The sequence below is a fragment of the Haemaphysalis longicornis genome, unplaced genomic scaffold, assembly GCF_048455015.1.
Source record: "Haemaphysalis longicornis isolate Haplotype H1 unplaced genomic scaffold, Haemaphysalis longicornis Haplotype H1 scaffold_10, whole genome shotgun sequence".
NCBI classification, from domain to species: Eukaryota; Metazoa; Arthropoda; class Arachnida; order Ixodida; family Ixodidae; genus Haemaphysalis; species Haemaphysalis longicornis.
Genome location: NW_027526204.1, coordinates 104,801,121 through 104,825,964, shown reverse-complemented (window position 1 = coordinate 104,825,964; position 24,844 = coordinate 104,801,121). Strand labels below are relative to the sequence as shown.

The window sequence follows — 24,844 nt, the reverse complement described above, 5'->3', positions numbered from 1 at the left end:
GCGTGCCTCATCGCCTGTGAAGCGTCGGCACGTTAAACGCCCCAATGAAATCAAATCAATTCGAGCTATGGCACTTGGATAAAGAAACAAATTAAAACATAACTGCTACACCATTATGACAGACACTCCACACCCCGCCACCCAGCCTTCAAAATACGAATGCCGTTGGACGGCACCGTATCCATAGCCCCACCGCTAAGCTGGAGCAGAGACGGCAAAATTACTTCTAAAATGTAATTAAATTGCATTACTCGTTACTTTCCTAGAACTTTCCGAAATGTAATTACATTACATTAGAAATAACAGGTGGCCGAAAGTAGTGACATGACATTACTATTACTTTTCAAAAGTAGTGAAATCCCTTTGAAATTGCTTTGAAACGCATAAAAAGGGAACGAAGAGGCGCGAGAAAGCAGGCAGAGCTCTCATTGAAGCGTTCTTTCATTCGCGTTCGTGGGGTTCCAATGCCCAGAGACTCTCTCGGCACTGGAACTCCACTTGGTCAACTTTTCTTGGTCAACTTTTTATGCCTAAGAGAAGCGGACAGGCTATATCGCAGTCAAAGGTAATTGGGAAAGTAACCAGTAATTTTCATAAAATTAGCGGCCTGGAGTAATTTATTACGTTACTAAATTCATAAAATTAGCGGCCTGGAGTAATTTATTACGTTACTAAATTACAAACCCTCAAAAGTATTTCATTACATTACTCATTACCACAGAAAGTAATTTAATTACTGTAATTTAATTACTGTGGTTTCATTACTGCCAAGTCTGAGCTGGAGTCCCGTCGGACGGCTCTCTAGACACCGAGTTAAAACTTAGTGGTGGGATGAAATAGATATCCTTGCCTATATTCATCACCGAGTCTTTCGCTCACCAGCCCAGAGACGTCCCTGGGCGTCGCACTTGCCGTCGTTGATGCGAGTGGGCACGGGCGACTCCTTGTCCAGCATCTCGGCCAGCAGCGTCTTCTGCTGGGTGTCCAGGTCCACCCGGTAGACGCCGCTTCCCATGCACACCACCAGCTTCCGGTTGTCCTCGGCGTACGGGATCAGGTTGCCTATCTTTTCGTCTGCGCCCAACGATTGCGGCCGGCATTATCATGGGTGTAACGGATGTACTTTAGCATGGGTTTAGCGTCGCACGTTCTGGATAGATAACTTGCCGGCTGGATTTCTTACTCGATCTGGTCTCAGAACACAATTAGGTTGCATCCCGTCGCGCTTGAATTGCTATAATTTGTGTATTAGGCAATAGTAACGAACATTTCGATGCAATTTTCAGTGTAGAGGCTAGTTCAGCCTCCTTTGTCCAGGAGGCCGAAAGCCTGTGCTGTTTCCAAGGCGCTAGTAAGAATGGATTGTTGTTGCTCCGGCGGTGATTTGGTCAGCGCAGTCTCCCAACGCTCAGTGATGGGTTTGGTGGAGGGGGAGAGTTACATGTGGAACAGAAGGAAAAGTGATGGGCGGCTAGGGTGTCGCCACAGTGCTGGCATAGGGCGCGGCTCTCCGGAATGACTCAATAGAAAGTTTTAGCAGCCCGTCTGTTCCGCCGTGTACGTAGTTACCGTGTTGACCGGGATACGTCTGCGCCTGCGCGCGCGGAAGGGCGAGGAGGAAGGGCGAGAAGGCGCACCCCTCCGTGACGAATGCCCGGACATGGCGAAGGCCAGCCCCGGAACTAATTTCCCTACCGGGACGAATGCACAAGTGCCCAGACGAGCCCCGTCAACACGGTAACTACATACACGACGGAAGAGTCGGACTGCAAAAACTCTCTATTCAAGGCCATCTGGTTGGGGCTACCGGTGGCCAGGGTTCTCCCGGAGCCGGAGAAATCACCTCGGACGGCCTACACCACGGAGCGCGCTCGCCATCTGGGGTGGGTACACTAAAGTACTGTGAACTAGAATTCTAGTTCACTGTAAACTAAAGTGTCTAGGAGCATAGATGCTGGAATATAATTGTAGAAAGAGCGCGTAATGTGGGTAAGTATGGTGTGGCTGTAATAAGCACCGGTTTATAGTCTCCGCAGGTGTATGCCTGGAAGGTGGATTGGGAAGGGTGAGGAGGCCGGTATCGCCTCCTGGGATGCAGATAACTAACACTTGTTTAGGGGCTAGTTGGTCTATTCTCGAATTAAGTATAAACGTGCGCTGCATATTTGGACGAGGGACGGGGACAGTGAAAAGACAAACCAAATTGCACATCATCGTTTGGTTCGTCTTTTCGCTGTCCCCGTCCCTCGTCCAAATATGCAGCGCTCGTTTATAGTGAATTCAAGGAGGCAGGTAGTGGGCGAGGATGTGCTTATGAAGACATACTGCGGCAAACGTCGCCGAAAAATCGGTAGTCCTCTGTCGCCCCACATTATCTCTCCCTCCCCCCTTCCTTATGTTATTCCCCTCCGCTCTCTCTCTTCCCATCGTGAATGCCATAGATGTTTACTCAATTCAGTATACCCGCGTTCCCACTGCTGTCGCAAACTCGACACCTTTTGTCTATGTTCTTCATGAAACAGCCCGGATCTTTGCTTCTTCCGTGTTTTATTTTATCTCGACGCTCTTCGGCAAAATTTTTACGCGTAGCTTCATTCGTTGTCATCATCATCTACAGCCTGTCTACTCCCACTGCAGGGCAAAGGTCTCTCCCATTAATCACCAATTATCCCGGTCCTGTGCTAACTGCGACCAATTTATCCCCGCAAACTTCTTGATCTCATCTGCCCATCCAACTTTATGCCGCCCCCTGCCGCGCTTGCCTTCTCTAGGGATCCACTCTGTCACCCTTAATGACCAACGGTTATCTTGCCTTCGCATTACATGCCCTGCCCACGCCCATTTCCTTAACACGCGTTTGTTCCCTGACCCACTCCGCTCTCTTCTTGTCCCTTAATGTTACACCTATCATCTTCCGCTCCACTGAACGCTGAGTCGTCCTCAATTTAAGTTGAACCCTCTAAGTGAGCCTCCAAATTTCTTCCCCGAAGGTGGTTGTAGTAATTGTGGTTCATTCGCTGTAGTAAAAACTAATTCAACGTGTATTCGCCGTTAAATAAGCTCTGATGCTCTCGGCTATGTACTTTCTGCAAAAAAAATTTACGGACCACAGCAACGTAGCCGGACCGCAGCCGCACCGCGGCACTGCTATCTCGCTCCGCGCGCTCATGCCGAGAGTGCCTCGAGTGACGCCAAACTTCACCCTCATTCTTGCGCGAGTGCTTGTCACGCTTCATGAATTTGGAGCGTTCGGTCGCTCTGCTAATGACGTTCGCGACGAAGGGAATTGTACACGCATCGCCGTTCATTGAGCACATGGCGGTGACACGCATAGCATACGACGGGAGATCAAACCACAGCGTTATAAGTGAACTGAGACTCGTTCTGTTAAAGCGGAGCTGTTCTAGCGCTGGTCTTGACGAGAGTCTCTGCTCGCATCGTGTTAAGCCCGTTCCACATGGTGCGAATTTCGCGTGCAAATTCGCAGATGCGGCACCGCAACTGCGGCAAAATGATCTACTCCCGTTGCTGTGACAAATTTGCAAAAGCTTGAAACAGCCGAACTTCTCCTGTGAACGCCGCTTGGAATTTGGCAATTTGTCACGGCAATGAAAAAAGAAAAATAGAACGTTTTGTCGTACGAGCCGCGCCGCGTCTGCGAATTCGCAGGCGAAATTCGCACCATGTTGAACGGGCTTTACGCTCTCTCTGTGGAAACCTGCTCCAGAGAAAGCCGGCCACCATGACTCGAGCAGCTTTCTCCAGTTAAAAAAAATATAAAAATAAAACAAAGCTCCTAGGATTTTCATATTTTCATGCAAGACGCCTCAATTGCCCCACAAAAAATGTCTTCCCAGCAATCCATCCGGGTTGAGAAGTGAAGCCCACTTTAATTGCACCAGTGTAGCTTAGTCTTTGTAAGCTGGCTTTTCAACGTGGTGTATTGCGCGCGAGTGAAGCATGGTCATCTACGGAGGGACCATGGTTACAGAAAACGTCTCCAACTCTTGTGTTGTTATCGAAAGTATCCCAAAACAGATTACATGGCAATTAGCTGCTAAGACGACTCTAGCATTGCGCACAAGAAAGAAGACGAGGCTAAACAGAATCTTCGCATAGGCAACACGTAGCTCCACTGTTCCTGCAGATTTTGCGCTGGGTGTAACTGGATTTACACCCAGTTTACACCCAAAGTGGCTGGGGTGCCCCCCCTGCTTCATGTGTATTCCTTAATATCTGTATTATTTGTTTGAAGTTTGCTGTAAGATTACTGTCATTGTTACCAGTTCAAATCACTTTTTTTAATGAAATGCAACTTGTATTTTGTCTTCGTGGACCCTCTGTGTAGCGATGATAAAGCTAGCAAAAAAACTCCAGGAAATAACAAACATTAACCATACGCTATATGCGGATGATATAACCATATGGACAACCAAAGGCTCATTGGCACAAAAGGAGGAAGCACTTCAAGAGGCAGCGAACTGCGTAGAATCTCTCGCCAAGGACAGCGGCCTCCGGTGTGCTCCAGAGAAGTCAGAAATAATCAGGGTCTATAACAGCAGATACAAAAGCCCGGGGGACCTAAATGTCATTCTCGAAGGACAAAAAATCAAAGAAGTCTCATTAATCAGGATACTCGGACTCTGGATACAGAGCAACCTAAAGGCCAACTACACTATACAGATGCTCAAGAAGACCACACAGCAAATAACACGAATAATCAGAAGAATAACAAGAAACAAAACAAGAATGACAGAAGAAGACACTCTCCGTCTGGTACAAGCCCTGGTGGTCAGCAGAGTGGCGTACAGCCTACCATATCACCGGCTAAACAAACAAGAGAACGATCGAATAGAAACGATATTAAGGAGAGCTTATAAAACCGCAATCGGACTTTCTCAGTGCACGGCCACGAGTAAGCTACAAAAACTGGGCATAACAAACACCTTTGCGGAGATCAAAGAAGCCACGCTGATCGCTCAAAAACAAAGGCTGCAACTCACTAGAACAGGCCGAGCCATACCCGAAAGAGTAGGCACGCCCGCTGATAAATTCAACATCGCAAGTAAAGTCGACATCGACAAGGACATACGCAGAAAATTATTTATATCACCAATACCAAGACACACGGACAAGACAGCCCACCAAAGAAGAAGAAAAGCAAGGATAGCATATCTAGAAAAAAAACTTCATGGAGACCTTAACACACTCTGCACTGACGCAGAAATGTACAAAAACAACAGAGATGCGGTGGCGGCTGTCATAGATTCTGACCACAACCTAATAGAGTGCTTGACTATGAATACAAATCCCGAGGAAGCGGAGGCCGCAGCAATAGCCCTTGGTTTTCCCACGGAGAGAGACAACAGAAGAGCCTGCACATAATTACGGACTCCAAGCAAGCATGCTACGACTTCGTTAAAGGAAGAATACCACGGGTGGCAGCAAACATACTGAACAAGATCAAAGGAAGACCACATGGCACGCACAGATTGACCTGGACCTCTGGTGACGAGGGAGTGGCAGGGAACGAAGCGGCTAACAGCACTGCCCGAGAATTGACGAACCGGGCGGGTGACAGCACGCCGTTTTTCACCCCACTTCCCAACGGCTATGGGGGAAGACTGGAAGCGCTCAGAACAGCCAGGGCACTCTACCCACCCCCCACAAAAAGCTAAACGCAACGGAAGCCACTTCCTGGAGACAGATTCAAACGAATACTTATCCGAACCTCCACAGGAATAGCCTTATTTACTCAGGAAAATACCGATCAGAACGTCCAACCTGCGGCAGCACTCCCACACTATACCACATCACCTGGGAGTGCAACAGCAATTGGCGTGAAGGTACAACACCAGAGAAAAAACTTGAGCTATGGGAGGAAGCCCTGGCCAGCTCGAGCCTGGAAGACCAGCTTCATCTGGTCAACCAGGCCCGGGAGAAGGCCAGACTCAGTGTAGCCCTGGACAAGGGAGCCCACCCATCAGCGTCACCAAAAGTCTTGTTTTTCAATAAAAGTTTGTTCCTCCTCCTCACAAGGGAGGGATGCTCGCCGTTGTCAGAAATCCACTAATTGATCTTAGATTTTTGCATCGGAAGGTGCACTTTGGGAGGGATGCATTACAGGCTTGCGCTGCAAACGTAAAATATGCACGGCATCTTGGCTATCGACGTTCCCGCGAATAGCAGCGCCACGTGTTGCTATTTCACCGCTCCGTCCACCGGTCACTTGCGATGGTATTTCTCTGCCGCGGCGGTAGATATTTCACCCCCTGGCTTTCCCCAATAGCGTGGAAGGTTGGCACCTGCAAACGCTTCAGCGCTACTCAGCGCGAGCTTGTATAACAGACGAAAAGAAAGGCGCAAACTGCTCACCGAGCTTGATGACTTCCGTCTCGGTCCTGGACTCCGGGTCGTAGCGCACGATCTCCTGGCCGCGGACGTCTTCGAAGATGAGCGTCGAGCTTCGCTCGTCCCAGTGGGGTCCTTCACCCAGGATGTTCTTCCTCTTGCTGGCGACTTCGACCTTCATTGTGACGACTCACTTGCGCTGACGTCCGACTTACGGCCCCGGTGGCAGCTCACGCTAGAGTGACTGGAAGCCGTGTCTGAAGCTACGCGCCGAGAGATGGCAGCGCTGCGCCGAGAACCTGCGCCTAGGACGAGATGTCGAAGCCCGCGCGCTAAGCCCCTGGCGACAGGTGCGAGTGATTATAAACGGCTTTTGCTACACTGGGCTTCAGTATCTGAGCAATGTGAAGAACTGGTTCAGGGACGCCATTCTGAGCCCGGTTTTTAAAAAAAAAAATGAACGCCATCCCACCCAGCGAAAGTGGATGTCACGCGCAGCTGTTGCAAACCACTACACATGCTGATGGGGAGGGTATGAAATATTCCTCGTTGTATCTGCGGGCTTGTAGCTTGCACTCGGCTTCTGTGGCGGCAAATGCTGTCCTGACGCATGGGCGAGAACATCTGGGTCCTGCCTATATATAGTCTGAAGCATGCGCTAATTTTCGAGTGACGTCAATCCCCCTCCCCTTTCTCAATCAGCTGCAAACCTCATTTTTAACAGAACTTATAGAGGGGAGTGGGTTCCCATTTTTCACCGGCGCCCTATCATCCATCTGCGGTTTCAAAGCTTGCTTTGTGGTTTTTTTGTCTTTACTCGAATACAGAGCTTAATGCTGAACGCCTGATAATCCTGGCGCACGCGCTCGGCGTTTGGGCGGGGACTGCTGGGTCCTGTCTGGGTTATTTGCTTACGGCACAAAATTTTCCGACCAACGAGAGGCTAACAGCGTAGCTGTAAAATGTCCGTTTCACTTCTGTTTCCAGACGTGATGGAGGAGTATTCGCGAGGCCTTCAATCAACACCTTGAACACAAACCAACGTCAACCGTGCTCGTCTTGTCTCATATGCGTGTCATCGGCTCTCAGCCAATAAGAGCTCGCTCGATGTGTGCACTTTTAAACGGGCATGGAATGGACATAACTCCGAATCCCGCCTCTGGAATCCAAGTTCCAAATGAAGGGACCGCGGGTTTGTTTTATTTGAAAATTTTCGCTTCCATACGTGTCCACCATTTCTGCACGTTGCGGTGTCATGAGAGGGAGCCGAAATTGCTGCGCTTCCTTCGTTGCGGGAACTGAGAGAGGAAGGTGAAGGCGCCAGAAGGGCGGGCGAGCACATGCTGCCATCACACCAATATTTTAACAGCGAGCCAACAAAACTTTTAACAGCGAAGTTGTTTAGGAAATGGTAATTTCGACTTGCATGAAAAAAAAAAATGGCTGGAAATTACGGTACTCCCTAATGCGATATTTGGGCGCAGCAGCAGTGCACTGAGGCAGCACTCACTCGTGGGTGTTCTCGACGGCATGCAGCGATGATGAGCGTCAGCGTCGGCGGCGAGAAGTGCATCTCAGGAAAAGACCGCGACCCGCGTCTTAGGCAGGGAACGCACACGATCGTCACGCGCACGCCCCGCCCCCCTCACGTTTTCGCCAGCGTCGCGCAGACGAGCGTCTCGTGCGGGCACAGCATACTGCGCGCACACTTTCGGAAAGGGCTCGCACCGCCACGGCGAACCGCCCTCCCAATTTCGCGACACTCCCCACCTTTGCTTTCTTTCATCGTTTGTTTTTTTCTTTCACTCGTCGGTCTTGCTACCGTTCACTCGGTTACGACGGCGACGCGGCTGAGCCCACAGACGGCCGCCAAAGGGCTGCCCCCTAAAAAATCGGGCTATTTGTGCGTTCTGGTTCTATTTGTGTTCGCGTTTCACTTGACCATGCATGCTAGGTTCACGTTACTGCGGACGGTGCACTGTGCACAATTGTTTCATAATATAGATACGGGTATAATAATGCCGATATTGTTGATGTGTTGGCTGCGCTTAGTTGGCACCCACTACAGTTTATGGTTGTGTAGCTAAATCATGCTTATTGTTTGTGGGCTAAAATCGGCGACCTAAATAAATTATGCCAATTAAGGTTTAGGACAAGAGCTTCCTATTTGGTTGATGGCTGCTTGGCTCGGTGTTTTGTTTGGTCAACCTTGATATTTAGCTATTTGGGTAATTTTTCAGGTGGTCCCCAGGTACTGTATTTCATAGACTGACTTCCTCATCAGAACGTGAAGGTATTACTTTTGTATAAGGAGCCACTGCAAGAGCAACAGGATGGAATGGCGTTCCATCACTTGAGGAGGAAGCAAGACGCCAAAAGATGCCAGGAAAGAATATGGTGCATCCCCTCTGGCTCTTTGCTCATGAATATGAAGTGGATATATGTCACAACGCTACGTAGTAAGTCATGCACTTGTAGCGTTTTATTAGTATGCATTCCGTACAGTATATGACCTCGGTTCTCCCAGCTTACGTTTACATGGCGGCAGTGAAGAAACAACCCGAGCAATACTTTTTGTTGCGTTTTTCCTTTTGTTTTTTAGTCAGTCACGTAAAGACGATACGCTCGATACACCTCTATGATTTGATTAGCATATTTTAGGTTTTTAAATATTTGTTTTAATTTGCTTGATTGCTTGCTTGCTTGCTTGATTGATTGATTGATTGATTGATTGATTGATTGATTGATTGATTGATTGATTGAGTGAGTGAGTGAGTGAGTGAGTGAGTGAGTGAGTGAGTGAGTGAGTGAGTGAGTGAGTGAGTGAGTGAGTGAGTGAGTGAGTGAGTGAGTGAGTGATGATGATGATGTTTAGAGTTTAATGGCGCAAGGCCGACTAAGGGCAAAGAGCGCCAAACAAAAGTGATTACATGCAAGTGACATGGAAGTAAAAGAACACTTTAGTAAAAATAAACAAAGTAAAACACAACGTAATGAAGATGACTGGTGTAAAGGGCCAGGTTGTCAACATGCATGATAAGAAATGAGATGCAAAAATTTTACGTCGGTGAGAAACTCGAAAACGCGTTTGATTGAAAACAGGGCTTCGTCTCCTAAGAAGAGTGATGGGTGTGGTGGAATATGTCGTGTGTGTAGTTGAGGGAAGTGTTTGCGTCGTGTAGTGTCGAGTGCCTTACATTGTATGAGGATGTGCATCACGGATAGGGCCTCTCCGCACCTACTGCACAGAGGTCTTGGAGACCCAGTGAGAAGGTGCGAGTGTGTTGCATGCGTATGCCCTATCCGTAATCTGGCCAAGGCGACTTCAGTGTATCTATTGCGTGTGTCGGTGGTGTATGGTCCCAAGTGTGGTTTTATTACGTGTAACTTGTTGTCTGTCTGTTCACTCCAGTGTGTTTGCCATGTTTTGCGAAGTTGTTGTCTAATGTGTGGTTTCACGTCAGTGTAGGGTAATGTGGTTATGTCTACTGCATTCGAGAGTGTAGCAGCAGCAGCCATTCGGTCCGCTGCTTCGTTCCCGGCTATACCACTGTGGCCAGGGACCCAGCAAAGAACCAGTTCAAATTTGCGTACATACACCGACATAATACCCTTGACTATTAGATTTACCACGTGATTTTTTGAAGACGTTGATGACGACAACGCCCGCACGACACTGAGGGAGTCTGTATATATAATGGATTGTGGGATGTGACTTTGAAGGATATGATTAACAACAAGAAGTACACCATTAGCCTCTGCCGTAAAGATACTGGTATTACTGTTAAGACTTCTAGTGACATTAAGGCCGGGCCCTTGCGCCGCGCAGGACACAGAGGTGGCAGTTTTAGAGGCGTCCGTATAAAATTCAGAAAATTGATACTTCTGCTGCAAATACAAGAAGTGCTGCAGAATTGCACATGTGGGAGCTCGGTTTTTATCTAAATGTGTGAAGGATGTGTCGCATGATACAGGGCGGAGATGCCATGGTGCTATAAAATCTGTTTGAGAACTTTGTATGGTGTCTAAAAAGGAGACAGAAAGCTCTGACGCTTCCTCTCTAACTCTGTAAGAGAAGGGCGCAGAGAACGATGGTCGGTTTAGGAGTAGTGCAGTCTGAGACGTATCATAAAAAGCCGATTTAAAAGGATGGTGTGGCATAGATGAAATTTTAAAAGCAAAAAGAAGATCTGTGTATACTCGCTGACGTTGTAGGTTCCACTTATTACACTCCACATAGAGGCTTTCGACCGGGCTAGTCCGGAAGGCGCCACATGCCAACCGGAGCCCCAGATGAAGCACTGGGTCCAGCATTTTGAGGGATGTCTTACTTGCTGACCCATAAACAACGCTTCCATAGTCTAATCGTGAACCTATCAGGCTGGTAAAAACACGTAAAAGAAGTTGTTTGTCAGCCCCATATGAAGAGTGGGAGAGAACCTTGAGTATATTCATGGCCTTTAAGCATTTATGTTTAAGTTGTTTTATGTGTTGAATGAACGAGAGCTTTTCGTCAAGGACTACACCTAAAAACTTGTGTTCATTTCTGACTGGAATTGAGACACCATTGAGTTTGATGTCTGGATCCGGCCGAATGCCGCGCCTTTTCGAAAACAAAACACAAGTACACTTCACTGGATTAAATTTAAAACCGTTGCTATCTGCCCAGCCAGCTAGCTTGTTAACACCAAGCTGGACTTGGCGCTCGCAGATAGACAGGTTACAAGACTTAAAAGATAATTGCACGTCGTCTACATAGATTGAGCAGGAAATGGTTGGTGGCAGAGCCTTCCGAAGAGAGTTCATTTTTACAATAAACAACGTGCAACTCAAAACTCCACCTTGCGGAACACCGTTTTCCTGCACATGAACCCTAGAGAGTGCAGTTCCAACTCGCATGCGAAACGTTCTTTCAGAGAGGTAACTGGCAAGCGTGTTCCACATGTTACCCGACATACCAAAGGACTTCAAATCGCTGAGGATGCCGTACCTCCAAGCAGTGTCGTACGCCTTTTCAAGATCAAAGAATACTGTCATACAGTACTGCTTATGCAGGAAAGCATCTTTAATATATGACTCTAACGCAACGAGTTGATCATTCGTAGATCGCCCCGCCCTAAAGCCCGCCTGGCAGCTCTCGAGAAGACCGTTGTACTCTAAGAAGTACACGAGTCTCCTGTTTATCATCTTCTCGAGGAGCTTGCACAGGCAGCTTGTCAGGGCAATGGGGCGATAACTGGCGGGAGAGGAAGGGTCCTTTCCTTCCTTCAGGAAAGCCACTACTATAGCCTCCCTCCAAGAGCGAGGAATGTGCCCCGAAAGCCATATGTTGTTGTATAGATGTAGGAGTGTTTCAAGAGTGTCTGGGTGTAGGTGTTGTATCATGGTGTATGTGATTTTGTCTGCACCTGGAGCTGAAGGCTTACATGTGCTCAGAGCAACCTTCAGCTCATGAATTGAAAAAGGAGAATTGTAAGAAGTGTGCGACTTGTTGTTATCACGCAGGGACTTCTTTTCTACAGATGTTTTGTGTTTCATGAAAGTGTTTGTGTAGTGTGCTGAACTGGACACGTGTTCGAAGTGTTGTGCAAGTGTGTTAGCCTGGTCTTCCAGCGTGTCCCCTGTTGTACTAACCAGGGGCAGGCTGTGTGTCTGTTGTCCTTTTAGTTTTCGTATTCGTGTCCAGACTTTATGTGTGTCAGTGTACGAGTTGATGGAAGTGAGGAAGGAGCGCCAACTCTCCCTTTTCGCCTCACGACGCACTCGCTTTCCAAAAGCCTTTGCCCGTTTAAAAGAAATGAGGTTATGTGACGTGGGGTACCGGCGAAGGACACCCCACGCCTTGTTCTGGGCCTCTCGCGCCCGCCTGCAGTCCTCGTTCCACCAGGGCCTCCTTGGGCTGCGGGACCCACTGGAGGCCTGGGGAATGGACTTTTCGGCGGCGTCGAGGATGTGCGCCGTGACGAGTTGGGCGGCTTCCTCCACGTGTAGGTGTTTTATGGTTGTGTGGTGTAGTTTAGATGTTTCTGTGAATGTACTCCAGTTTGCTTTGGATTCATTAAACCTGTTATGGGAAGATGGACTGCTCGGGCCTATACCTATATACGTTAATGAAGTGGGGAAATGGTCACTACCATATGGGTCCGTGCCCACACCCCACTCAAGACATGGAAAGAGAACTGCGGAACCAATAGCCAAGTCAAGATGAGAGTATGTATTGTGTCCTAAATTATGATATGTAGGCTGTTTTTTGTTGAAAAGGCATGCTCCGGAGGATGTAAGAAACTTCTCCAACAGGCGACCTCGGGCATCCGTTCTGGAGGAGCCCCAAAGAGAGTTGTGTGCATTAAGGTCGCCTGTTAGGATGTACGGTTCGGGCAGCTGGTCGACCAGCGCCTCGAAGTCAGAGCTCAAAAGTGTGACATCAGGAGGAATGTATATGGAGCATACCGTTATCAACCTATTAAAAATTATTGTGCGTATTGCTACAGCCTCAAGGACGGTGTTGAGAGCGACAGGGTGGCATGCTAGGGATTTTCGGGCTATTATGGCTACACCGCCCGAAGAGTGTGTGCAGCCATCCCTGTCCTTTCTGAAGACCATGTACCTATTTAAGAAATTTGTGTGCTTGGAATTCAAATGCGTCTCCTGAAGACACATCACACTTGGCTGATTAGCATGCAGTATTTCGTATACATCGTCAAGATTTTTAAGAAGGCCTCTACAGTTCCATTGAATTATGTTTTCTCTTCCCATTATTTAGTGTTGGAGCTACTGGAGTGTGTGTGTTTGTTTATGTGTCGTCTTTCGGGGCTGTGACTCTCGCCTTTTTTGGCTTGTCGGGAGGCTTTGGCGTCGGGACGCGTTCCTTGCGCTGCGTTGCAGGCAGGAACGGCCCGACATCCATCTCGTCGTCGGATGTCCGAGGGGTGCCCGACGGACCGGGCCCCCTGGACTTGGCCCCCCCTCGGGAGCCCTTCGTTTGAGCCGCCACCGCCGAGGGCGTCCGGGGCGCCAGAGGTGGCACAGGCGGTGCGGTGGCGGTGGGAACCGGTGCGGTGCCCGTGGTGTCCATCACCTCTGTACCCTCCAACGCACTGGAGGGCGGGGAGACAGAGGCGGGAGCGGCACCGGTCCCGACGGAAGAGGTTGCCACCACAACCGCTGCTGCCTCAGCAAGCGGCGTGGTGGCGGGTTGGGCTGCCAGAGGCAACCCAGGGGGGGGCGGGCGAGGGACCAGGTCAGACTCGCTGAACTGGGTCCCTGTGGAAACGAGACGCCGCTCCGCCCCCCGGCGAGCCGCGTCGGCGTACCTCCCCAGGGGGAAAGAGGCGAACCTCTTTCGCGCCTCTGGGAAGGTGATGTTTTCAGTGACTTTGATGGTGATGATTTTCTTTTCTAGTTGAAATTTTTCGCACTTGCGGGAGTATGCCGCATGCGGCCTCCCGCAGTTTACACAAGTGAGAGTTTCGGCTGAGCAGTTCTCGCTCGGATGATCGTGCGCCGCGCACTTTGCACACGTCGTTCGGCCACGGCAAGAGTTCGTACCATGCCCGAACCGCTGGCACTTAAAACAGCGCCGCGGGTTCGGGATGTACGGACGGATGGAGCAACGGATAAAACCTGCATTTATGTATTGTGGAAGAATTGCGCGGTCGAAAGTCAAGATAATGTGTTTGGTGGGAATCTCCTTGTCGTCTCTGCGGATGGTGATGCGTCTCACGGCAGTGACGCCCTGATCCTTCAAGCCGGCAAGGAGATCCGCATCGGTTTCGTTCAGGAGGTCTGTCTCGGATATCACACCCTGCGAGCTGTTGAGGCTCCGATGGGGTGTGACCCGGATGTCAAGATCAGCCAGTCTAGTCTGAGCTAGAAGCTTTGCAGACTGCTGCTTGTCATTTATTTCAATTAAGAGTTCACCAGACCTTTGTTTTTTACATTTATACGATTTTCCTACTATGGCTTCAAGATACTTGGCGATCAAGAAGACTGACTGAGATGCAAGAGGGTGGGTTGGATTGAGGGATTCCATCACAAGAAATCGAGAAAAATGGTCCGGTTCAGGAAAGGTTAACGACGGCAACGGAGGAAAGGATACTTCGGTGCGGCCCCTTTTCAGGGACCGATCACGGTTGGGGGGGGGGGGGGGGGGGGTTTTAGACAATACCATAAAGCATAGTATAAAAGCAGGGAGACGGGGGTACTTTCTTCCACAACCTTACCCTGATAGCTGAGGAGGTCCCGGAGCTCCCTGCCTGGTAAACAGACAGGGAGCCCATCCGCCGGAGCTTGACCTGGGCTCCGACGGCCACCGTTAGAGGTTTCCACCCTTCACCTTAAAAACACATCACCACGGTTGGATCCAGCTTATGTTTGGGGGCTCGGGGTCCGCGGTATCGCCAGTACCGTCACCAAGATTGCTCAAGGTGCCCCGTGCGGGGGTGAGTGAGTGAGTGAGTGAGTGAGTGAGTGAGTGAGTGAGTGAGTGAGTGAGTGAGTGAGTGAGTGAGTGAGTGAGTGAGTGAGTGTTTGTGAAGTTTAACGCGCCGACGCTACACAGGCGAGGAGGCACGTTGTAGTGGAGTGCTCCGGATTAATTTTGATTACCTGGGGATCTCTACGTGCTCCGAAATGTGGAACACACGGGCGTTTTCGCTTTTGCCCTCCTTCAGTAAATTGTTTTTTTTTTTGTTTTTAGGTTTCCCGCGGAGGACAGTGGTTGCCAGACTTCGTTACCTAAAGCCAACGACGACTTTTAGTTTCGTTCGGTTATATATTTCTTGTTGATGATGGTTGGAGTTTAATGGCGCAATGCCAACGAGGGCAAAGAGCGCCAGAGAAGAAGTTATTTAATGAAGAGAAGTGATTACCACAAAAATGTAGGTATAAAAACGTGCAAACCGGACATAGTAAAATCAATTAAACAAAATGGTGATGGCTGGTGTATAGGGCCAGATATGATTATGCGTGATAGGAAATGAGGTTTAAAAGCTTAGCGTCTCACAAATACTTAAACAGGCGTTTCACGGAAACCATGGCATCGCCACCCAGAAACAACGATAAATATAGGGGAATATGTTGTCTGTAGAGTTCTCTGAAGTGTTTGTGTCGTGTTGTGTCGAGTGCCCTGCATTGAATGGGTATGTGAACTACGGATAGGGCTTCTCCGCACCTGCTGCACTGGGGTCTAGAAGATCCAGTGAGCAAATAGGAGTGCGTGGCGTGGGTGTGCCCTATCCGTAGCCTAGGCAATACAACTTCCGTGTGTCTGTTTTGTGTGTCAGTGGTGTATGGTCAAGAGCGTGGTTTGTTTCTCTTGTCTCTACTGTTACCTTCATTTTCACTATTACAAAGATTAAATGAGAAGAAAAAATCTGAGGACCCCAAGATTAAAGATCCTGGCTTAATCCCGAGTCAGACGAAAAAAGTTAAGGGAGCGTTTGTCCCTCGCACCGCGTCAGCGTGATTTTGCCACGGACCAAGAAAGTGATGCAGTTCTAAGGAGTTCCCTCGTAGAAGTCGCACAAGAGTTCTTTTCGCTTTTTCGCGTTGAATTATATGCTGCGGGCAGTAACACAATATATGTCGTGTCTTCTCTCACCGAGCACAGAGGGTACAATGGCGTGTCCGCCCAGCCTGTCTTAACCTATCTTAAAAAGAAAACTACCAGTGAAGCCAACGTTCAGGCGTAGTCGGTGAAGGACTTCCTTAGTTTGCTTTGCTAGGCCTCGCGGAAACAGGAAATTGCAGTGAGGGTCAATCGCGTGCAGAGGCAAGGGTATCTTAAGAGGGTCCTGCCAAGCTGATAGCTGCAGTTTCCATCCCAGTGCATTCATCGTCGTACTTCAGTCTTGTCTGGAATACGGGATTCAAATAGACAGAAGCAGACTGTGCGCCTATTGTAGCTGCGGCAACATGCCAAACATGCCAAACGAAATGCCTGATACAACAAGTTCAGCAAAAGAGAAAACCATGAACTTTCGTGCACCGTGACGTGTTCGACATTAAACCGTGGAAAAATTCATAGGTCCAGCACAAGCTATCTCGCTCAGAACTCCGACCGATCAGGAACGTACCAAAATCCACTGTACGAAAGTGACGTTTCGCATAGAGCGAGACGTAGACTTGGTTATAAGTGCATAAAGGTCGTAAAAAACTTTGCACAACACTAAAACGTTTCTGTGCAATTTATTGTCGAACGTTGCTGCCCATACATTTCAATTATGTAACTGCTATGGCTCTAGAACTGGGTATAGCAACGTGTTAAACTTGAAGCAGCGCACAAAGCAAGCTTTCGCCCTCAATATTAGCTGCGCGAAAATATTTTGCATTATACATATTAACTCCCAAGTAATCTCTTCACAAAAAACTGCGATGGAGCGACAAGCTGTCCATGGCAGTGAGCACCGGATTCGTGAAGAAAAAAAATCGGTGTCCCGCCGCGCAGGGGTAGTATAAAAATTCTGCAGTCAGGATGCGCCCAATGAGGTCCGCAGCCAAAGCAAAAAAAAAAAAGTACAGCTACAACAGCTCCGGGATGGGAGAGAACGGTCCCAGCCGACAAACATAACTTCTTTGTCTACAGAGCCAGCAGTGTCCAATACGGTAAAGACACTGCAGCACCAAAAATCAGCCGGAGAAGAGCCTGCCATGATAACGGCGATTGGAAAGTCGCCATCGATTTCCAATTCGTGCAAAGCAAGACCCCATCTCGGAATGACCGCAACGTATACTTACCAAGAGAGGTCGGATGCAGCTGTCGAGACCTCCGGAGCGCAGTGACATAGATAAGGCCGATGTCACTCGTCCCTAGTTCTTTACAAACACCTGTGCATGACGTTATCACGCCAGGCGCGTACGAGTGGCTCGGTGAGCAGGAGAGGTAAGGAAACCGCGTGATAAGATATGTTGCAATAGCGTCTTACAACAGGCCTCGGTGTGCAGCAGCCGTGTCGCTCAGAGGCTATTAAAGACGATGGTCTTCCTTGGGCTGCCTAAACACGCAAATTTTGGCCTGTGTTTGTCACTCGATTCCACTACCCGGCCAAAGTGAAGGTATATCCTTGAACACGAAGTATGTGTAGACAAGACCATTTCAAACGACTAAAATTGCTGCCATGGCTCTTAGATGTCCACATTATTTCGCACTGAGGGGAGCTCGGGACGTATTTGAGGTAGAATATACGTGAATAACTGACAGTGTACTACCGTTCTTTTAATGAAGAATTCACGTTGGATTGGCTTTAACGATATAAATGAAGAAAAACACCCTTTAAATACAGTAGCTAAAGGATGTTGTATAGAAGCAAACATTAAAACAAAAGATGTCGGCCCGAGCTGCTTCAAAGAACAGAACAAAAGGTTTTCTAGAGATGGCACGCGACCATCATTGCCGATGCGCGGGAAAATTGAATTGAAGAAACCTTCGTTGTCCTCATTATGCGAGGAACGGGAGGGGAGGAAAACAGCATGAGGGGTGGGAGAGGTTAAGGTGATACGTGGCAAAAGCGGTCGTCTTGACATTTCGAAAAAGAACGCCTCATATGTGAATTAGTTTTGAAAGTCCACCTATTTAAGACTGGTTGTTTTGGAGTTTGTACTGGAGTCGAAAACAGGCATCCAGAGAAGTAGCCGAGAGAGTTAGCACCACAATGGTTACGCACGCTGCCAGCGGTGGTTCAAGAGGTTGTCTTGTGGACGCGGCGGTGACGTCACATCACGTCAGCAGTGACTTCACGTTAAGAAAACAGGTGCACCCCAGCCATGGAGAAAGAAAGTAGTGCTCGCGTTAAACATTTCATCCCTTTATTGTTAATTTTGCACAAAAAACTTTTTCTGTTTTTTTAACTTGTGGACCCTATGAGCTTACAAATAAAAAGGTGAGCTTGTGCTGCAAGTAATTAGCGATTTACAGGAGTGTCGTCTAATTAGGTCATGAGGCAATTAAAGTTTTATTTCCAGCAAAAAATTGTCTTGAATGTTTTCGGAAATTTTAAGAAGCACTAAACCCAAACACAACATATAAATCTGGTAGCGCAGGTGTTTGTATATTTTAAGCCATGCCACCAAACAAGGACGTCGCTCCTTCGGGTAACCCCAAGGTCAGCCTGGCCTTCACTGCAACGCCTTCCTCTTTCTATCCCCCAGTTCTAGAAAGAAAACGAATAATGTGATATCTATAGGATATCTATAGGAAGAGTTATCAATTAAGAACTGTTTTTACAAAAAAAAAAACTAGCTGCTTGGGGTTTCTTTTGGATGTGCTAGAGAAATTTTGAGTAATGTCCTTGGACACCAGGACCCACAGGGTTATAACAGCGAACGGTCTTCCGCCGTCTTAATAAGCTCGCACCGAGTGTGTGAGTAATAAGTCCTGGAGCGTCTGCGTCTGCGGCACCATGCGTCAGCAGCTGCAAATGTGATTGATGATTTCTGGGGTTTAACGAGCCGAAGCTGCCCCAGGGCTTAGGTGCGCCGTATTAGAGGGCTCCGAATAACTTTTGAACACCCGGGGATCTTTAACGTGCGCCGAAATCTCGACATACGGGCGTTCTCTCTTTTAGCCTCCACCAGAAAAGCAGTCACGGCGGCCGGTATCGAACCCTTGTCCTTGGACTCAGCAGCACAACTGCTTAGCCACTGAGCTACCGCGGCGGGTGCGTTCCCCGATGTTACATTCTTAAGTATCTCATCATTTTTGGCTGACATTATTAGTAATGCACTCTTGATTAGTGCGCCATCACTAGTGCATAAGTAAAAAAAATTCTACGCGCCTTTTTTCACACCATTTCACCGGCAGTGACATTCGCAGTCACCTCCTTTTCACCGTCATCACTTCAAGAAAACTAGTGTAGTCCTCAACGGCCGCATTAATAATTTTACATAGTAAATTTTGTAACTGAAACCTGGAGTTATCACCCATAGATAAATGCAGCAGTATTACGGGAAACTAAACGCGCGCAACTTCAAGTCGTTTTGCTGTACTCTCCATACGCTAGCAGTAGATCCAGGTCCAATGGGCATGCGCAGTGGCGCCAATCACGCGGAGACCGGCTTCCTCCTCGAGGAACGCCACTGTCAACCTGTTTTCGGGAGAACTGCCCTGGCGCTACAAAAATTTCGCAAGTCTGGAGGTTGATACCCAACACCCATTGACCACAACCGGGAGACAAAACAAATATTTACTCGTGCAATAGTATACACGCTAGCCGGCAAACTCATAGGCCGCCTTCCCCTTAACTCCCAGCTCAGTGACTTGGAAGAGCAGGCCGTCTTCCGGTTGCGTGGCATCCGGCATGAAGCGGGCGGAAGTGACGTAGAGGGTGTCGAAGTTTTTGCCGCCAAAGCAGCACGACGTCGTGTACTTGGCCGGAAAGTTTATCTTCGTCAGTACTTTCGCTGCGATAAGAAGGAAAAATAGAAAAAAAAGGTCACAGCACGCAGTGCGTTGGAAAAATATATAGGAAATGATTGAGACTTTGGGGAAATGACCTAAGTTAGGCAAACGACAGTCACGAGAAATGTTTATGTGCGGCAGGGACGCACAAGCAGCTGAAGTTATGTCTGAAGAGCTCGAAAGAAGATGAGCGCGTTTCTTTTACCAATTTTCGCAACACGCTCGTCAGTCATGTTTCGCATGGCTGTTGTTATATAGTCTTTTTCATACTCACGCGAACTTTGTGAGTGTGAATGTAAAGCAAAAAGGCGTGAAGCAATACCGACGTATTTTCCGGAGGCTATAGCCACTATGGAGAAAGCGAATAAAGTACATTTAGAAAAAAGGAAGAAAAAGTACTAATGAAAAAATTCCAGAAACTCCGATTAGGCTCAGATGGCACAGGACAGGAGAGATTGGAGAGCTATGGGACAGACCATCCTGCGGTTGGTGATGATGTTGACCTGAAGAAGGTTGTTTTGGACGGACCTTTTTAACGAAAAATACAGAAGAGGATCCACGCTACCATTAATGGCCTGAGCCACAGGTGACACTCACTCCTTGATCCTAAAGCATTAGCAAAAAAATTTCCCCACGTTTGCGTGTTCGGATCAGTTAAACTCAGTATGCACGACTTTGCGTAAAGGTTGGGAACGCGTGTGAAATCGGTGTGACATTTTTCCAGCCTCGCTCAACACGCAGCTCCATTCATCGGAGGTGGCAACAAGTCAAAACGCACACCTGACCATTTGATCACAAAGCACACATTTTCGCGCTAATTAACAGGTCGAGCTATTCACAATGACGAAGGCCGGTCTTCGTATTATTCCTTTTAAGACTTGTTTTTGTCTCTTTAACGCTAACAATCTTCACTTATACCGTCAAAATGAGCTGCACGGTCCCCATGAAAAAGAAACGAGTGTGAATAAGTACAGCTTGCGAAGTAAAGCTGTAAGCAAAAGAAGCATGATGAGCTGTGGAAGATTATCGGCAACTAAGGGTTTCAGCACAAGGACTTATCGCAGCACGCGCGCACACTGCATACACAAGTACCCACCTGTCTCGGGATCGATCTGCACCACCGCCCCTGCACTGAAGCAGGTTAACCAGATCTTGTCGTTAACGTCAATGGTCATGCCGTCTGGAATGCCGAGCTGCTGGTAGCCGGGAGTAACCTTGAAGTCTGCCACCACTCGTCGGTTGCCTGCGGAGAGCGTGCACTTTAAGAGGAAGTTTCGCACCCTGATATCACCGATACAGATCACGCCGGCTGAACATGGCTACCAGAAGAAAACAAAAAAGATCACGCGCACCGGTCGATGCAAATATGGATGTCGTAATAACTGGTCGCTTGTTCTTGACAGTTGCTACACCGTCTCCGCACCGCCGTTTCTGGCGAAAACGAGTAGCTAGGAACTAACCGTTGGGCTAAATTGGTTGCACTTTCCGCAAAGTCCGGTGATGAGCCAATAAAAGAACGAAGAAACAGGGGGAAGCGTCCAGAAGCTGGAATATTACCATGAGATGCGTTCGAAACACCTTTGCACTAAGGAATTAGGGAAGCAGCTGTAGTGAAGTGATTTGATGCACAATTACGCGCCTAAAAAAACGAGCACATCTCTCCTAGTTTTTTTAAATGTGAAACATTGTCTGCATCATAATGCCGGCATTAAAGATGATGATGATGATGGTTGGGTTTTTATGGCGCAAGGCCGACTAAGGGCAAAGAGCGCCAGAGGGAAGTTTATTTAATGAAGTGAAGTGGTTACAAAAAAAAATGTCAACCGAACATAGTAAAATCAGTTACAGATAATGGTGATGGCTGGTGTATAGGGCCAGATTTGATTATGCGTGATAGGAAATGAGGTTAAAAAACTTAATGTGTGAAAAATACTCAAACACACGTTTAACAGAAACAATGGCTTCGTCACCTAGAAACTGCGATGGATGTAGTGGGATATGTTGTCTGTAGAGTTCTCTGAAGTGTTTGTATCGTGTTGTGTGAAGTGCCTTGCATGTGAGTAGTATGTGCACTACGGATAGGGCCTCTCCGCACCTGCTGCACTGGGGTCTAGAAGATCCCGTCAGCAGATACGAGTGCGTCGTATGGGTGTGCCCTATCCGCAGCCTACCCAAGGTGACTTCCGTGTGTCTGTTGTGTGAGTCAGATGTGTACCGTCCCAAGTGTGGCTTTATTACATGTAGTTTGTTGTCTGTCTGTTCATCCCAGTGTGTTTGCCATGTTCTCCGCAGGTGTTGTCTTATGTGTGGCTTGAGGTCTGTGTAGGGTATCGTTGTAATGTCTACAGTGTTCCTGAGTGCAGCAGCAGCAGCCCTCTCATCTGCGAACTCGTTCCCAGCGATCCCAGCGTGTCCTGGGACCCAGCAGAGGACCAGCTCATGCTTCTGCGCATACACAGACATGATAGTGGTAAATACAAGATTAACTATGTGGTTTTTGGGGGGCTTGTGTGATGACAGTGCGCGAACAACACTCAGAGAATCTGTGTAGATGATAGACTTCGGAATTTGATTTTCAAGTATGTGTCGTACAATGAGTAAAATTCCATATGCTTCTGCTGAAAAAATTGTTGTGTGGACGCTCATGGTTCTGGCTGCACTGAAATTCGGACCATGAGCAGCGCAGGAGACCATAGTGGAGGTTTAAGATGCGTCACTGTAAAATTCTGCAAGTGGGTATTTAAACTGCAGAGACAGAAAGTGCTGCAGTATTGCAGCTCGCGGTACCCGATTTTTGTCAAGTTTCATAAAAGAAAGGTCGGAGGACACAGGACGAACTTTCCAAGGCGGTAAAATGTCTGAAAAGGATGATCTGTACACATCTAAAAACGAAGCGCTCAGATCCGAGGCTCGCTCTCTCACTCTAAGTGAAAAGGGCAGAGGAACGGATGGGCGATTTACAAAGAGCAGAGATGTTGATGTATCGTTAAAGACAGGATAAAAAGGATGATTATTCAGCGATTAAATTTTAAAAGCATAAAGCAAGTCCATGTATGTTCGTTGGTTCTCAAGGCTCCACTTATTACACTCGACATAAAGACTCTCAGCAGGGCTGGTGCGAAAAGCACCCGACGAAAGACGAAGGCCCAAGTGTAGCACTGGGTCAAGAATTCGCAAGGCTGTCTTAGTCGCCGACCCATATACCACACTGCCATAGTCCAAACGAGACCCAACCAAAGCAGTATACAAGCGAAGCAAGAGTTCTTTGTCGGAACAATAGGTTTGGTGGGAGAGAACCTTAAGTATGTTCATTGTTTTGAGACATTTATTTTTAAGTTCCTTGATGTGGGGAATGAATGTGAGTTTGTGATCAAACACCACACCTAAGAACTTGTGCTCCTTGTTCACAGGAATCGACACGCCATTAAGATGAATGTCTGGGTCCGGATGGACCCCACGCTTCCGAGAGAACACAACGCAGGAACTATTTGCAGGATTCAATTTAAAACCATTCTTGTCTGCCCAGCCGGCAAGTTTCTTTACACCAAGCTGGATTTGACGTTCGCAGATTGACATATTACATGATTTATAGGATATCTGGACGTCATCTACATAGATGGAATAAGAGATTGTGGGTGGCAGTGCCTTACCAAGAGAGTTCATTTTTACTATGAAGAGAGTGCAGCTTAACACACCACCTTGTGGCACGCCATTTTCTTGCACGTGAACCCTTGAGAGAGCACCACCGACTCTCACTCGAAACGTTCTTTCTGACAGGTAACTGACAAGAGTGTTCAACATGTTACCCGAGACACCGAATGACTTTAGGTCACTGAGGATCCCGTACCGCCAAGCGGTGTCGTAGGCCTTCTCGAGGTCGAAAAACACATTTACACAATACTGTTTATGAACGAAGGCATCCTTTATATACGATTCAAGAGATACGAGTTGATCGTTCGTGGATCGCCCCGCCCTGAAGCCTGCCTGGCAGCTCTCGAGAAGACCATTGTACTCGAGGAAGTACACGATCCTGCGATTGATCATCTTCTCGAGAAGCTTGCACAGGCAGCTCGTCAGGGCAATAGGACGGTAACTTGATGGAGACGACGGGTCCTTTCCCTCCTTCAGGAAACCTACAACTATAGCCTCCTTCCAAGAGTTTGGAATGTGCCCCGAAAGCCATATCTTGTTATATAGGTGTAAGAGTGTTAGAAGAGTGTCTGCGTGTAGGTATTGTATCATTGTATATGTGATGTTGTCTGGGCCTGGAGCTGAGGGTTTACACGTGCTCAGAGCAGCCCTCAGCTCATGCAGTGAAAACTCTGAGTTATAAGAAGATGTTGACCTATTGTTATCTAGTATAGGCTTCTTTTCGGCCGTTTGTTTGTGTTTCATGAAAGTGTTTGTGTAGTGTGCTGAACTGGACACGTGTTGGAAGTGTTGTGCGAGTGTGTCAGCCTGGTCTTCGAGTGTGTCCCCTGTTGTGCTGACCAGAGGCAGGCTGTGTGTTTGTTTTCCTTTGAGTTTACGTATTCTCGTCCATATTTTCCGTGTGTCTGTGTAGGAGTTAATTGATGTTATGAATGCACGCCAACTATCGCGTTTTGCCTCACGGCGCACACGTTTTCCGAACGCCTTGGCCCGTTTGAACAAGAGGAGGTTACTCGACGTGGGGTACCGACGAAGGATACCCCACGCCTTGTTCTGGGCCTCTCGCGCCCGCCTACAGTTCTCATTCCACCACGGCCTCCGCTGGTGGAGCGGGGCACCAGAGGCGTGGGGAATGGACCTTTCGGCGGCGTCGAGGATGTGCGCCGTGAGCAGTTGGGTAGCTTCTTCAACGTGTAGGTGTCCTATGGATGTGTGGTGTAGTTTGGATGTCTCTGTAAATGTATTCCAGTTAGCTCTTGCTTCATTAAACCTTTTATGGGAAGATGGACTGCTCGGGCCTGTACCTATATGCGTTAATGAAGTGGGGAAATGGTCACTACCATATGGGTCTGTGCCCACGCCCCATTCAAGACATGGAAAGAGAATTGCAGAACCAATAGCCAAGTCAAGATGTGAGTATGTGTTGTGACCTGTGTTATGGTATGT

General features: G+C 48.1%; 2 protein-coding genes across 3 annotated transcripts in view; both read right to left on the bottom strand.

Moving 5' to 3' along the window:
- Nucleotides 1-17,219, bottom strand: part of LOC144159027 (regucalcin-like) — a 30,441-nt gene extending 13,222 nt beyond the window's left edge. The window contains exons 1-3 of the mRNA XM_077690260.1: nt 17,089-17,219; nt 6,376-6,656; nt 880-1,074 (exon numbers count right to left, since the gene is read on the bottom strand). Of these exons, the coding sequence (XP_077546386.1) occupies nt 880-1,074; nt 6,376-6,532 (352 nt within the window). The 5' untranslated portion in view covers nt 6,533-6,656; nt 17,089-17,219. The remainder of the gene's footprint in view (nt 1-879; nt 1,075-6,375; nt 6,657-17,088) is intronic.
- A 2,299-nt stretch (nt 17,220-19,518) lies between these two features.
- Nucleotides 19,519-24,844, bottom strand: part of LOC144159026 (regucalcin-like) — a 23,051-nt gene continuing 17,725 nt past the window's right edge. For both annotated transcript variants that reach the window (XM_077690258.1, XM_077690259.1), the window contains exons 5-6: nt 20,844-20,990; nt 19,519-19,749 (exon numbers count right to left, since the gene is read on the bottom strand). In XM_077690258.1, the coding sequence (XP_077546384.1) occupies nt 19,556-19,749; nt 20,844-20,990 (341 nt within the window). In that variant the 3' untranslated portion in view covers nt 19,519-19,555. The remainder of the gene's footprint in view (nt 19,750-20,843; nt 20,991-24,844) is intronic.